The sequence below is a fragment of the Centruroides sculpturatus genome, unplaced genomic scaffold, assembly GCF_000671375.1.
Source record: "Centruroides sculpturatus isolate CEXI.00-Female unplaced genomic scaffold, Cexi_2.0 scaffold1460, whole genome shotgun sequence".
NCBI classification, from domain to species: Eukaryota; Metazoa; Arthropoda; class Arachnida; order Scorpiones; family Buthidae; genus Centruroides; species Centruroides sculpturatus.
In genome coordinates, this window is record NW_019385750.1 from 179,274 (window position 1) to 194,478 (window position 15,205).

Sequence of the window (15,205 nt, forward strand, 5' to 3'; positions counted from 1 at the left end):
GTGGAATTTTCAAAATTTTCGTGTTAAAAATTNCCTCTTTACTTCAAATTTCAATTTTTTCAAAACAACTTTACATTCTGATTTTATACCATGTTTTATATCATAATTCTCTTTTACTTCTTCTTTCTTGATATCTGTAGTGGAATTTTCAAAATTTTCGTGTTAAAAATTAAAACATAAAACTTGAATTATAAAATAAAACTGAGTATATTTTGATTAATTAACATAAAACTATTTAATTATATGTTTTATTGCATCATTTATTACTGATTATAACCTGAAATCTAGCTATGGGTCACTGAGTATTGGTGCGATGTGTGATACAAATTATTATAAATATGTTTAGAAACGTCGCCGATGTATTCTTTGGTCGAATTGTTGACATTGGTCTACTAAAAGTGAAATTTTATGATATAAAGAATTTTTATTTCCAGAGGAATAAAGACTTTTTACCATTTCTTGGAGATGACTTCACTTGATTTCCACATGGCTGCAAACGTAAATTTCTAAGAAAGATTTCGTTTTGATATCCAGATTTGTGTTCTATCATGTGTTTTTTCAATAGAAANTACAATATATTGTAAATAATTATTGTAAATGTTTAGAAATGTCGCCGATGTATTCTTTGGTCGAATTGTTGACATTGGTCTACTAAAAGTAAAATTTTATGATATAAATTCCTACGAATTTGACAGTTCTTTTTCATTAATTATTGGATAGTTTGACAATATCTTCTCAGATTTGACAACAATCTCTAGATTGTTTAGCGTATATTAAATATCGTGTTAGTCGACGAGCGAGGCAATTATTATCATTTTGTTTTGGTTATTGTGCAGGTGTCCGCAGACACGTTCTACGTGCAGGTAAAAAATGGTGAGAAACGCCGCTTATTATTTCTGTTAAACGTCCGTTCTTGCCTTGTTGATTTTATCGTTGATCGAATTTATCGGTATAGACTGTGACATTTAACCCAAAAAGATAGTTTCGATCGTTGATTGTAGACTATCCGTTTTTTCTGTACAATTACTAGGGTTAGGAGGAGAACGATACTAATTTAAACAATACAAAAAAAAAGGCATAGTATCACACACCTTTCAATATAAATTTTCGAATGTCCTTTTAGCGTGGTTTGTCTTGAATGGCTTCCTACAAATATGATATAAATAGATATTTTCATGTTTAATAATACAGTATCTGGCTAAATAGTGTTTTGTTTTAAAATATTTGTTACACATATGACAATAATATTTGCATTTATTACTAAATATACGAATATGCTGTTTGAAACTAGAACTTGGTTTAAAACTTCTGTTACATACCTGAAAAACATAGTTACGTTCATCACTATGAGTTTCGCGATAATTTTTTAAAATTTTGTTTCCATTTATAACTCTTATTGCAAATATCGCATTTGAAACAACGGTCTTCATTATGCGCTCGTTCACGTTACAAAAACAGAGAGTTCAATTAAAATTCTTTTCCACATATATCGCAGGCATTAGCTCTGTATTCTCTTGTGTCTTTCTAAACTTCTCTTACCATATCGAACAAGCATACAACAAATATCTAATTTCCAGAGAAATAAAGACTTTTTACCATTTCTTGGAGATGACTTCAATTGATTTCCACATGGCTACAAACGTAAATTCCTAAGAAAGATTTCGTTTTAATATCCAGATTTGTGTTCTATCATGTGTTTTCTCAATAGAAATTGCCACAACAACTTTTTATAACAGGTTGAGCAGCGAAATGGTTTTTTCTTCTAATATGACAGATGTGTTTCCAATATTCTCTTATTTGTAAAAGTCTCTTTACATAAATCACACGTAAATTCTTGTTTAGAATGAGATGCTAACATATCCCTGAAGTGTATTCTTTTAATCTTATCATGAATTTTATTGCATTTTCTACTGAAAGGAACGTATTTCTTTGTTTTGATATTATATTTATAACGCTTTCGCTTTTACTTCGTTTCAATACATTTTCTTTACTATTCTAGCAGAACCATACACAAAACAAGATAATATAAATCATTAAATAACAACTCATGAGTTGTTATTTAGTAATTCTGATCATCCCAACATACTTTTATTAAATTCAAATTTATATTAATACGATGTAGGTAGTTTCTTATAATTCTCAAATATCAAATATAATCCCAGATCAATGTATGACAGTTGAAACTTGAATGCAGTTCTTCAGTTGCCCTTTTAATAATGCTAATATAAAAAGTTTGAATTAAGTAAACATGTTACTTACTTTTAACGTTCAATTCATTGTTGTTAAAATTTTCGTTTGGAGTGAAGTATTCTTTCTTGACAGGGTAAACAATATGCAAAAAATATATGACAACCACTACTAATTATTTATAATATATAAACCAGTATTGAGTTGCTCAACTTTCCCGGCAACGTTTTAAAATTTGCTGTCTTTAATAAAACGTTTTTTAAATAAAATGTGATACTTTAAACTATTATAGAAAGGCAAAGAACTGAAGTTTGAAAGTAGAGATGCGTTTTATATTAAAAAAAGTTAAATGCGAATAACGAGTAAAATCATTAAGTCTGACCCTACTGGAGATACACACGACCTCCATTATCTCTCACCCTCTTAGTTTTTAAGCAGTAAAATTTAATAGTTTCGATTCCCCTTTTTTTCCTTTCCCATTTTTCAGCGTTTCAAAATGTTCTAAGTTGTTCTAAGTTTAGAAATGTAAATGTCTTGGAAAGTTATTTTCTGATCAATCGTCATACTTTCCCTCTGTTATATATAACAGTCGGAAAAGAAATATAAAAGTTATTACACACATAAATTACAAATTCCTATTCTGTGATTTTATATAGAAGCTACATTTAGAAAATAGCATTTAAATTAATTATTCTGTTTTGAAAATTTTGTAGAAATTATTTAGTCTTTTGGAGAAATTAACAAAATAACAAACGAGACTCTTCACTTTCCATCTTGTGCATAGATAAAGATATTACTAATGAAGTACGCTGGTTTTGCTACAGATCTATGATATTTCTAAATTTATTTAGCGTAGTGAAATTCCAGAGGAAAGTTGTGGCTTATATAAATCCGAAAGCACCTTGAAAAATTATTTTTAGACATTTACAAACGTGATATGTTATTGATGACAGAAAATACTGTTAAAGAACAAACTTACTTCTACAGTATTGTAATCAGCTGTAATGAACACAAATACATAAATATTCTATACTCATTTTACATCACTTGCAAATAAGTGAATAATTAAATAATTTTTGGATTACATTCGTCAGTTTCTTTACAGTGTTATTCATAAATGCTTGAATAATCATTATTTTTAATAAAATACGTCATAAGTTTAACCCAAAACACAGAAAAAGCAAACCTTTAAGTATAATTTCTACTTGCCACTTTCCAAACGCCATTGTCAAACTTCTGAGATTACAAGATAGCGACGCTCGACGTTAACGTTTTAGCAATGAAAACTTCCGCCGCAACATCTGTATTAGTTTGTTGTAGTCAACTGCTACTTTACAACAAATTATGGTTATAATTCGCAGTGTTTATTAATTTATTGTAATCTGTGTTTATCTAATTAATGTCTGCATAGTACAGTGGGTGATCGGTTAATGAACAGTTCGGACTGCGATCGAATCGGATAACGAAAACTCGCGAAAGACTTTTATGTTCGGACAATGAACACATGTACGGATAACGAACTTTTCAGAAAACAAATAGAAAAAGAAGCGACATAAAATACTGAATACCGATTGGTCTTCCCTTATTTCCAGGTGACAATTCGAAACTTTTCGGACCGCTGAAGACATCGACATCGACGCCTGAACCCGGTACCGATCGGATAGAATTCCTCCGAATTTTGAAACTCTCCCTTGTAATTCCAGCTTTTCGTTTAACTTTCTGATAAATAATTTTTTTATAGTCTTTGCGAGACTGTCCAGCGTTAAAGTTTTGCGTCGGTTTTTATTTACGAAAGGCGAGAGTTTAACTGTCCCCTCAAATATTCCTCAACGTTTTAATACCAAATTTCGAATTAAATCTGAACCTTCAATTTAAATAATTTTATTGCTCTAGTTGATTTCTGTTCTCTGAATTTTAGTAAGTGCTTTTCTGAATTTTATATTTAAAAGAGAAATTGATAATATTATAAACCCTAAAATCAGTGGTGGAGTGTCAACAACTATGCTCACTGTAGAAACCAAGCGAAAGATAACAGTGAAGGAAGAGAGTGAACACGAGATGTCTGATGCTGCTAGACAGTATGGCTTGAACAGGTATACAGTAGGCACGATGTTAGCTATGAAAGATATATCAAGAAGTCTCAAGCAACTAAAGGAGTAATGAAAAATCACATCTGAGAAATAAAAAGGATTGAATAGCTCATAATGGAACCTTAAACTAATGTGACGACAGAAAATGTCCAAGAACTCTTAAATGAAGAACAGCAAGAAACTCAGCGAGATGTGATTTCTTTTGAAAAACAGGAAGACGAAAGACGACCAATGCCGAAATCTGCTATTAAAAATCTTTTGAAGGAGTGGGAGGATGTCAGAACAATGATCATCCAAATGGCATCCAAACCAAAATGAGGTTAATAGGCTAGGGGATCTCTACAATTGCAATGCTATTAATTACTTCCAAGAAATCCTAAAGAGAAAAAAAGCAATCGACATTAGACAGATCCTTTAACCCTCACAAACAGAAAAAACATGACTAATAAAAATGCAAGACAGTGTATGTATGTATTTTTATTATTACATTTAAATAAAGGTAGTAAGAAAATACATATTTTTTATATTTTGCGGTGTCCAGAACGAATTAATTTAATTCCCATAAACACCCATGGTAAATCTATAATCGGTTAACAAACAATTCGGATAGCGAACAAAGTCTTGGAACGGATTATGCTCGTTACACGATCATCCAGTGTATTAGAAAAATAAATAAATCTGTTATTTCGTACTATCGTCGTTTGAATCGATCTCAAAGTAAATTTTGTCAGGGTTTTCATAAATTTCGCCTGTATGTCGAGCCACTTTCCTCAACATGTGGCTACATCCATTCTGAACCTCACCAACCCATCGATGGGTCTGAAATAAGAACTCCTTTATTCTCTAATTTATCGTGCACGAAAAAGCAGAAATACACAAACGCCCAACTGAGAAAAGTTTGAAACACTATCACTTACATATATAAATTTAATGTTGAAATTCGGTTTTCAGTTTTAAGGATGCTACGAATGCATAACAAGATGAAGTATTCAAATCTGATGGATTTTCACTCTCTGATTTTTTGCAAATTTTCAGATTTTGAGATCTCCTACACCCAAAGAACATGGCAAAAAATTACGTAAATGTTTATTTGTCGGTGTGTATTTTGGCGTCTATTTTATTTAATATTTCACAATAAAGTGAAGATTAAAAAACAAAATTTAGTACTATACCTTGTGTTTAAGGAATATCACTGCTATTAAATTTCGGTAAAAAGACGTCGAGGGGTGAAGAAATAAAAAATGGTGACGGGTAAAATCTCCAGTCAGATCGGACTTAACGAAGATTTTATTTCTTGTTAGCATCTATAATTTTTCTCTAACTGCATTTACGAATAAATAACTAAACCTAAAATTTTCTTAACGTCTAGAACTTAGAAAAGTTTTAAAGTTACAAACGTTCCATAATAGGATTTATTCGGTATAAATCGAAAATTTTTACGATTCATTCCTGATAAAAGTCAATTAACTGACCGAAAATGATACATGCTATAATAAACTGCATTTTAATGGTTTGTAAGATTCTACAATTCTACATCTACAATTCTTTGCAAAATGAATTTCTACTATTAAAATTAAATATTTTTTCATTTTATAATTATTATTTCCATAATTATAGAGAGTTTTTATAACATAACGCCACAGACAATTTTATTTATTTATCATGATTAATAATATATATATTGATTTTTAAATAAAATCTCTTAACAGCCAGGAAAGCTGTGCAACTCGCTGTTACATTTTTTTCTTATAATAATACATATTTTTTATTTAATACAGAATACACCTAAATTCAAAGCATAACATTATATTAATGTACGTTTTCAACCATTCCGAAAGCTACGTTAATATTAAAATTTCACTGTAAAATATTTCGAAATTTGCATAACTTACCATTACCTGTTCATTATCAGCTAGAAGATGAATATCTTTACAATCTTCAGTTTTTACTTCAATTTTTAATTTTTTCAAATCACCTTTACATTCCGATTTTATACCGTGTTTTACATCACAATTCTCTTTTACTTCTTTCTTCATATCTGTAGTGAAAATTTACAAACTTTTGTCTTAAAGGATTCTCAGAAAAACTTGAAATATAAAATAAAACTAAACATATTTTCAATAGTTAACATAACAGTATTAAATTATATATTTCACTACATCACTTATTTGTGATTACAAGCCGAAAACGAGCTAATTGTGACTGCGTATTAGTGTGATGTGTGACACATATAATAAACATATTTTTATAATGTAAAACGCATTAAGTCTCTTACCTATTTCATTGTTATAACCGGAATTACTCCAACGATTAAAAGAGTTTGTGTTAGTTTTTGATTTTTCGTAAAAATTTATCTGAAACAACACAAAAATCATTATCACACTAGTTAAATTTTACAGAAAAATAAGAAAAAATACTTAAACCGAAACATTAAATTGCGTTTAATCGATAAATTCCTTTAAAATATTATCTTGAAATAATTTAAAGAGATCGTTCAATAAAACCCCTTCCCTTAAAAACTTTGATAACTTTAAAAATGATAGATACCATAAGTAAAAAAGAAACTTACTAGAAATTCTGAAACATAATAAAATGCATAAATTGTATAAAATTTAATGAAATAAACGGATGTCCACTAATCCACTCCTAACCTCTTCTCCAGTACCCCCCAATACTTCACGTCGGATCCTCTAATTTAAATTTGCCATGGTCCGATAGTTATAACGCGCCACGGCTTATTTCTTTTTTTTAAGCATTCCGAATCAACTGCAGTACCATTTATAATTATTGATAGCAATCCATGTATTTATATTTCACTGCTGTCAATCAACACCGTTAGGTTTATTAAAATTGATCTCTTTTTAATTTTGTATTATAAATATATTAGTTTATAATGGTTAAATTTTTAATAATATTAAAATTACAAATTTTCGAAAAAAGGTAAAACTAGAAAACAGTCGCGATTAATTTGCAACGTTTATAACTTGAAAATATATATTTTTCTTTCAAACAAAAACTGCAAGTCAAGTAGTGCAAAGTTACTGCCTTGATTACAAAAGTATCGTTTATCTTCCCTCTCTCAACTGTGGGTGGTTGACTTCGCCGAATGTAGGTCAGTTTACGTCAATGTACAGTACAGTACTATCTACTTCAAATAGTGTAGACGCTTTACTTATTATTCCAACAATAATTTCAACAATGACTATAATAAGCGATGTTATAAGCGATTATTTACTTATGTATCGCCTAAAGCCGGATGCACACATGCGGCGCGGCAAGGAAAAGCGGTGTAGCAAACGCATTTTCGCCGCGCGGCAGCACAGCTACACAAGTGGCAATTCGCTTACATTTCAGCGCATGCGTTCAGTATTCAAGATGGCGAACGATACCGACACTGCCCCTATCCACGTGTTTACAAATTTTGTTTTATATGGCTTGCTTTATTTAGCTAGAAGATTTTGTCGAAGATTCGAACGAAGACTTTGAATTAGAGATACTTTTTTAAATCGACAAAAACTTGTGTACAAAATACACTTACTCCTCGATTAAGATCTCTCGATAAATAATACTACTTCGAGTAAGATTCGGTTGTTTTGTTCTTTGAATTAAATTATATATGATAATTTGTGTAGAATTTTTTAAAAATTTGTTATCCTTTCCTCTTTATTTTGATTTTAGTTATCTGGGTTAACCGTTTCGAACTTTCCGTCATTAAAACACACTGCGATTGTATTTTCTCACGTGACTACCAGACGAACCTTTATTGGCTGATAGAAACGAGTCTTGGCGGCGGTCGCCGCAAAAGATAGAATTCAATCAACAAACCCAGGATTATATCACTAAACTTACTAGGCCTATATCTGTTATATTGAATCCTTTGTTTGACCTTGAGATGATCCAAACAACTACAATTTTAATCAATTCTTTGTAAGTTATTCTCCCATCTCATTCCTACAGTCTAAATCTAATACGAATTATCCGTTTTAATTGTTCCCATTGACTATTTAATTGTATTTTTCTGTTCTTCGTAACTACAATAAGTTCAAATCTATCTGACAAAAAATATAGCTTTTATATAATTGTGTACAATCAATAATACATTTAATATGATAATCCTTATACTTTTTTATGCTCTTATCTGGACAAGTATTTTATTCTATTAATGACAATATGTATTGTAATATATATACTGTATATAAATAATTAAACAATTTGTGTAAGATTTTGTAAAGTTAGTTTGACAAAAGCCAGATTTTTTTACTTAATCCATAGAAAACAAATATATGACCAAAATGACAAATTTTATAGAAAACTGCCAAAATAGCTTTTTCGTCCTGTCATCAAGAATGACGTGCCTATCTCGGTTCGACCATAAGTTATAAAGATATTCTTTCCTATTTCGTATTTTATATTTTAATATTTTAGTTGTTTTTCTCGTCCTTAAAGCAACATCAGAATCATAGAGATACCATACTCAAGTGCCGAATGAAACTGTTGAGACCTTTATACAGCTGTAGAGCACACTTATACCAGCAAAAATGTCAAAGGAACCGTACCTTTACATATGACCTTTCGCGAGATATTGGGTAGTCCACAAAAATTACTCTGTGAGAAATTTGCCTATGCTTTTTTTCTATCTCCAAAATGTCCACGGATGTGTTTTTTACCTCAGAGAACACTACTTTTTACTCACCTCTGTATTATTATCGTTTCCATATTCTAAAGGTTCTGCTTTAATTCTTGCACAAAACTTCTTATCTTCCGTTTTTAATTCTTTCTTGCAATTCTTTAATACAACAGCAAAATTTTCTTTACTTTTTTCAAAAGTAAAATCGAAATCTTTTGTATCTAACTCTTCTTTTATCTCCATTTTCTCAGTTTAAAATACTTTTGTACGTCAACACTGTATTTAATGAAATCAACATTTTAAAAGAGTCCAGTTGAAATTTATATTTGCATAAATAAATGAATAAAGTTCATATAATGCGAATCACTTACCTCTTGTAGTTGAATACAGTATTGTCAATATTAATTAATAAACTTTTTATTAAGTAAATTTAGAATTTAATACAAGTAAGAAACAAATCAAACGTAGTGTTGTTAGTGTTATAGCACTAAACAAACGAGTACAAGCTCGACGTTAACGTTGTCGAAAGAAAGGATTTCTCCAGTCCATGTGATAATTTGTTGCTATAAAACTCACGTGTTATAAGGTAAGCAATTATTGTTTTTAAAACCGGCTTGTGAATATTTACAGCAAGCGAAAATAGTTTTTCATTTCATACTTAAAATTTGAAAAATTTTCTGTAAGCCGCATCACAATTTAAATAAAAAGCAAAGAAATTTTCTCTTGTACGATGAAATTATGAAAATTGTTTTTAACGATAAAACCATGAGTAAGATAAATTCTTTATGAAGCTTTTACTAATTTTTCCAAGTATCCAAATAAAATTTTATTGAAAAAACAGTATTTTTAAAGAGATGTAAAATTAAAATAATAAAATGTGTTATAAATATCAAGTTACGGGCGATTCTACTTTTTAATCTGTTTTCCGAGTCCGAGCTTTATTTTTAGTTACTTTTATTTTTGCTTTTTATTCTATTTTTGTTTGGGGCTTATGTTCTGTTAGGACGAAAGTTTCCTCACCATTCACCTTAGAAACGTAAAAATAGAAGAGAAACCAACTCACGGACGAGAGAAAAGCGCTGTAGAAAAAACTCGCGCACACTTGAGCTCCCGAGCGGAAAAAGTAAGTCCGCACCGAGAAAAGGGGGGAGACCCCACAAGCACAACTTAAGAACTTGCTAAACCTTAAAAATAAAAACATCCCGAAAATTGTCAAAAAGAATAATGTAAAAGGTTAGCGAGTATTGTCGGAAAATAGGCTGCTAGACAAACAGAAAAAGTTTGTTAGCAAATAAGTATGTAAATGAGGGGAGTGGTCTCACTCGAAATTGTGACGTCACCTCACAGTATAAAGACCGAACCTCAAGTGAAGATTACCGAGGTGAGCTTCTGTTAGCAGCGAGCATGGTGAGCTTCGTAGGAGCAAAGGAAAGAAATGTTCGATAGGATAAAGTCGTTCCAAGGAGATTTTGAAGTTATTCGATTTTGTGAATCGAAGATTAGAGAAAGTCTTGAGAGTTGAGGAAAAGGGTTCCTAGTATATTGAGGTGACGATTAGGACCTTTAATTCATAAGAATAATTGTATTTAAGTTAAGTCTTTGAATTTTTGTCTAATTCCAAAGGGGAATAGAATGAAGTTAAAAAATAATTGATTTGAGTTTTGTCGGGTTGATTCTTATTGATTTACGTTGAATAAATTGTTATTTAATTTTTACTAAACTTTTTTGTATATAGTTATTACTAGAATTTCATTAAATATTGGATTGTTTTTGACTAACTTTGTCATTATTTAATTAGGTGTACGCTTAAAGTCCAGGCCTGGCACATTAACGCGAATCCACGTAAAGTACCCGTTAGGTAACGGCTATTTCCGACACAAAGTAGTGTCGATAATCGTTGTAAAAATAATATAGTACTTTACAAATGCCTCCTCTTCAATTCTTTCCGGATAATTGACAAAGTNTATATAATACATATTTTTTATTTAATACAGAATACACCTAAATTCAAAGCATAACATTATATTAATGTACGTTTTCAACCATTCCGAAAGCTACGTTAATATTAAAATTTCACTGTAAAATATTTCGAAATTTGCATAACTTACCATTACCTGTTCATTATCAGCTGGAAGATGAATATCTTTACAATCTTCAGTTTTTACTTCAATTTTTAATTTTTTCAAATCACCTTTACATTCCGATTTTATACCGTGTTTTACATCACAATTCTCTTTTACTTCTTTCTTCATATCTGTAGTGAAAATTTACAAACTTTTGTCTTAAAGGATTCTCAGAAAAACTTGAAATATAAAATAAAACTAAACATATTTTCAATAGTTAACATAACAGTATTAAATTATATATTTCACTACATCACTTATTTGTGATTACAAGCCGAAAACGAGCTAATTGTGACTGCGTATTAGTGTGATGTGTGACACATATAATAAACATATTTTTATAATGTAAAACGCATTAAGTCTCTTACCTATTTCATTGTTATAACCGGAATTACTCCAACGATTAAAAGAGTTTGTGTTAGTTTTTGATTTTTCGTAAAAATTTATCTGAAACAACACAAAAATCATTATCACACTAGTTAAATTTTACAGAAAAATAAGAAAAAATACTTAAACCGAAACATTAAATTGCGTTTAATCGATAAATTCCTTTAAAATATTATCTTGAAATAATTTAAAGAGATCGTTCAATAAAACCCCTTCCCTTAAAAACTTTGATAACTTTACANCCAACGATTAGAAGAGTTTGTGTTATTTCTTGAATTTTCGTAAGTATTTATCTGAAACAACACAAAAATCATTATCACACTAGTTAAATTTTACAGAAAAATAAGAAAAAATACTTAAACCGAAACATTAAATTGCGTTTAATCGATAAATTCCTTTAAAATATTATCTTGAAATAATTTAAAGAGATCGTTCAATAAAACCCCTTCCCTTAAAAACTTTGATAACTTTAAAAATGATAGATACCATAAGTAAAAAAGAAACTTACTAGAAATTCTGAAACATAATAAAATGCATAAATTGTATAAAATTTAATGAAATAAACGGATGTCCACTAATCCACTCCTAACCTCTTCTCCAGTACCCCCCAATACTTCACGTCGGATCCTCTAATTTAAATTTGCCATGGTCCGATAGTTATAACGCGCCACGGCTTATTTCTTTTTTTTAAGCATTCCGAATCAACTGCAGTACCATTTATAATTATTGATAGCAATCCATGTATTTATATTTCACTGCTGTCAATCAACACCGTTAGGTTTATTAAAATTGATCTCTTTTTAATTTTGTATTATAAATATATTAGTTTATAATGGTTAAATTTTTAATAATATTAAAATTACAAATTTTCGAAAAAAGGTAAAACTAGAAAACAGTCGCGATTAATTTGCAACGTTTATAACTTGAAAATATATATTTTTCTTTCAAACAAAAACTGCAAGTCAAGTAGTGCAAAGTTACTGCCTTGATTACAAAAGTATCGTTTATCTTCCCTCTCTCAACTGTGGGTGGTTGACTTCGCCGAATGTAGGTCAGTTTACGTCAATGTACAGTACAGTACTATCTACTTCAAATAGTGTAGACGCTTTACTTATTATTCCAACAATAATTTCAACAATGACTATAATAAGCGATGTTATAATTATAAGCTATTATTTACTTATGTATCGCCTAAAGCCAGATGCACACATGCGGCGCGGCAAGGAAAAGCGGTGTCGCAAATGCATTTTCGCCGCGGCAGCACAGCCACACAAGTGGCAATTCGCTTACATTTCAGCGCATGCGTTCAGTATTCAAGATGGCGAACGATACCGACACTGCCCCTATCCACGTGTTTACAAATTTTGTTTTATATGGCTTGCTTTATTTAGCTAGAAGATTTTGTCGAAGATTCGAATAAAGACTTTGAATTAGAGATACTTTTTTGGATCGACAAAAACTTGTGTACAAAATAGACTTATTCCTCGATTAAGATCTCTCGATAAATAATACTACTTCGAGTAAGATTCGGTTGTTTTGTTCTTTGAATTAAATTATATATGATAATTTGTGTAGAATTTTTTAAAAATTTGTTATCCTTTCCTCTTTATTTTGATTTTAGTTATCTGGGTTAACCGTTTCGAACTTTCCGTCATTAAAACACACTGCGATTGTATTTTCTCACGTGACTACCAGACGAACCTTTATTGGCTGATAGAAACGAGTCTTGGCGGCGGTCGCCGCAAAAGATAGAATTCAATCAACAAACCCAGGATTATATCACTAAACTTACTAGGCCTATATCTGTTATATTGAATCCTTTGTTTGACCTTGAGATGATCCAAACAACTACAATTTTAATCAATTCTTTGTAAGTTATTCTCCCATCTCATTCCTACAGTCTAAATCTAATACGAATTATCCGTTTTAATTGTTCCCATTGACTATTTAATTGTATTTTTCTGTTCTTCGTAACTACAATAAGTTCAAATCTATCTGACAAAAAATATAGCTTTTATATAATTGTGTACAATCAATAATACATTTAATATGATAATCCTTATACTTTTTTATGCTCTTATCTGGACAAGTATTTTATTCTATTAATGACAATATGTATTGTAATATATATACTGTATATAAATAATTAAACAATTTGTGTAAGATTTTGTAAAGTTAGTTTGACAAAAGCCAGATTTTTTTACTTAATCCATAGAAAACAAATATATGACCAAAATGACAAATTTTATAGAAAACTGCCAAAATAGCTTTTTCGTCCTGTCATCAAGAATGACGTGCCTATCTCGGTTCGACCATAAGTTATAAAGATATTCTTTCCTATTTCGTATTTTATATTTTAATATTTTAGTTGTTTTTCTCGTCCTTAAAGCAACATCAGAATCATAGAGATACCATACTCAAGTGCCGAATGAAACTGTTGAGACCTTTATACAGCTGTAGAGCACACTTATACCAGCAAAAATGTCAAAGGAACCGTACCTTTACATATGACCTTTCGCGAGATATTGGGTAGTCCACAAAAATTACTCTGTGAGAAATTTGCCTATGCTTTTTTTCTATCTCCAAAATGTCCACGGATGTGTTTTTTACCTCAGAGAACACTACTTTTTACTCACCTCTGTATTATTATCGTTTCCATATTCTAAAGGTTCTGCTTTAATTCTTGCACAAAACTTCTTATCTTCCGTTTTTAATTCTTTCTTGCAATTCTTTAATACAACAGCAAAATTTTCTTTACTTTTTTCAAAAGTAAAATCGAAATCTTTTGTATCTAACTCTTCTTTTATCTCCATTTTCTCAGTTTAAAATACTTTTGTACGTCAACACTGTATTTAATGAAATCAACATTTTAAAAGAGTCCAGTTGAAATTTATATTTGCATAAATAAATGAATAAAGTTCATATAATGCGAATCACTTACCTCTTGTAGTTGAATACAGTATTGTCAATATTAATTAATAAACTTTTTATTAAGTAAATTTAGAATTTAATACAAGTAAGAAACAAATCAAACGTAGTGTTGTTAGTGTTATAGCACTAAACAAACGAGTACAAGCTCGACGTTAACGTTGTCGAAAGAAAGGATTTCTCCAGTCCATGTGATAATTTGTTGCTATAAAACTCACGTGTTATAAGGTAAGCAATTATTGTTTTTAAAACCGGCTTGTGAATATTTATAGCAAGCGAAAATAGTTTTTCATTTTATACTTAAAATTTGTAAAATTTCTGTCATCCGTATCACAATTTAAATAAAAAGCAAAGAAATTTTCTCTTGTACGATGAAATTATGAAAATTGTTTTTAACGATAAAACCATGAGTAAGATAAATTCTTTATGAAGCTTTTACTAATTTTTCCAAGTATCCAAATAAAATTTTATTGAAAAAACAGTATTTTTAAAGAGATGTAAAATTAAAATAATAAAATGTGTTATAAATATCAAGTTACGGGCGATTCTACTTTTTAATCTGTTTTCCGAGTCCGAGCTTTATTTTTAGTTACTTTTATTTTTGCTTTTTATTCTATTTTTGTTTGGGGCTTATGTTCTGTTAGGACGAAAGTTTCCTCACCATTCACCTTAGAAACGTAAAAATAGAAGAGAAACCAACTCACGGACGAGAGAAAAGCGCTGTAGAAAAAACTCGCGCACACTTGAGCTCCCGAGCGGAAAAAGTAAGTCCGCACCGAGAAAAGGGGGGAGACCCCACAAGCACAACTTAAGAACTTGCTAAACCTTAAAAATAAAAACATCCCGAAAATTGTCAAAAAGAA

General features: G+C 30.1%; 2 protein-coding genes across 2 annotated transcripts; both read right to left on the reverse strand.

Moving 5' to 3' along the window:
• Positions 1-9: 9 nt before the first annotated feature.
• Positions 10-10,102, reverse strand: LOC111641778. The gene is made up of 6 exons (XM_023387994.1): positions 9,276-10,102; positions 8,971-9,180; positions 6,553-6,631; positions 6,170-6,315; positions 2,260-2,323; positions 10-134 (listed from the first exon to the last, which is right to left on the reverse strand). Exons 2-6 carry the CDS (start codon positions 9,145-9,147, stop codon positions 10-12), a joined length of 591 nt encoding a protein of 196 aa, XP_023243762.1. The 5' UTR covers positions 9,148-9,180; positions 9,276-10,102.
• Positions 10,103-10,839: 737 nt separating this feature from the next.
• LOC111641779 lies at positions 10,840-14,581 on the reverse strand. The gene is made up of 4 exons (XM_023387995.1): positions 14,051-14,581; positions 11,396-11,474; positions 11,013-11,158; positions 10,840-10,905 (listed from the first exon to the last, which is right to left on the reverse strand). Exons 1-4 carry the CDS (start codon positions 14,225-14,227, stop codon positions 10,840-10,842), a joined length of 468 nt encoding a protein of 155 aa, XP_023243763.1. The 5' UTR covers positions 14,228-14,581.
• Positions 14,582-15,205: the final 624 nt, after the last annotated feature.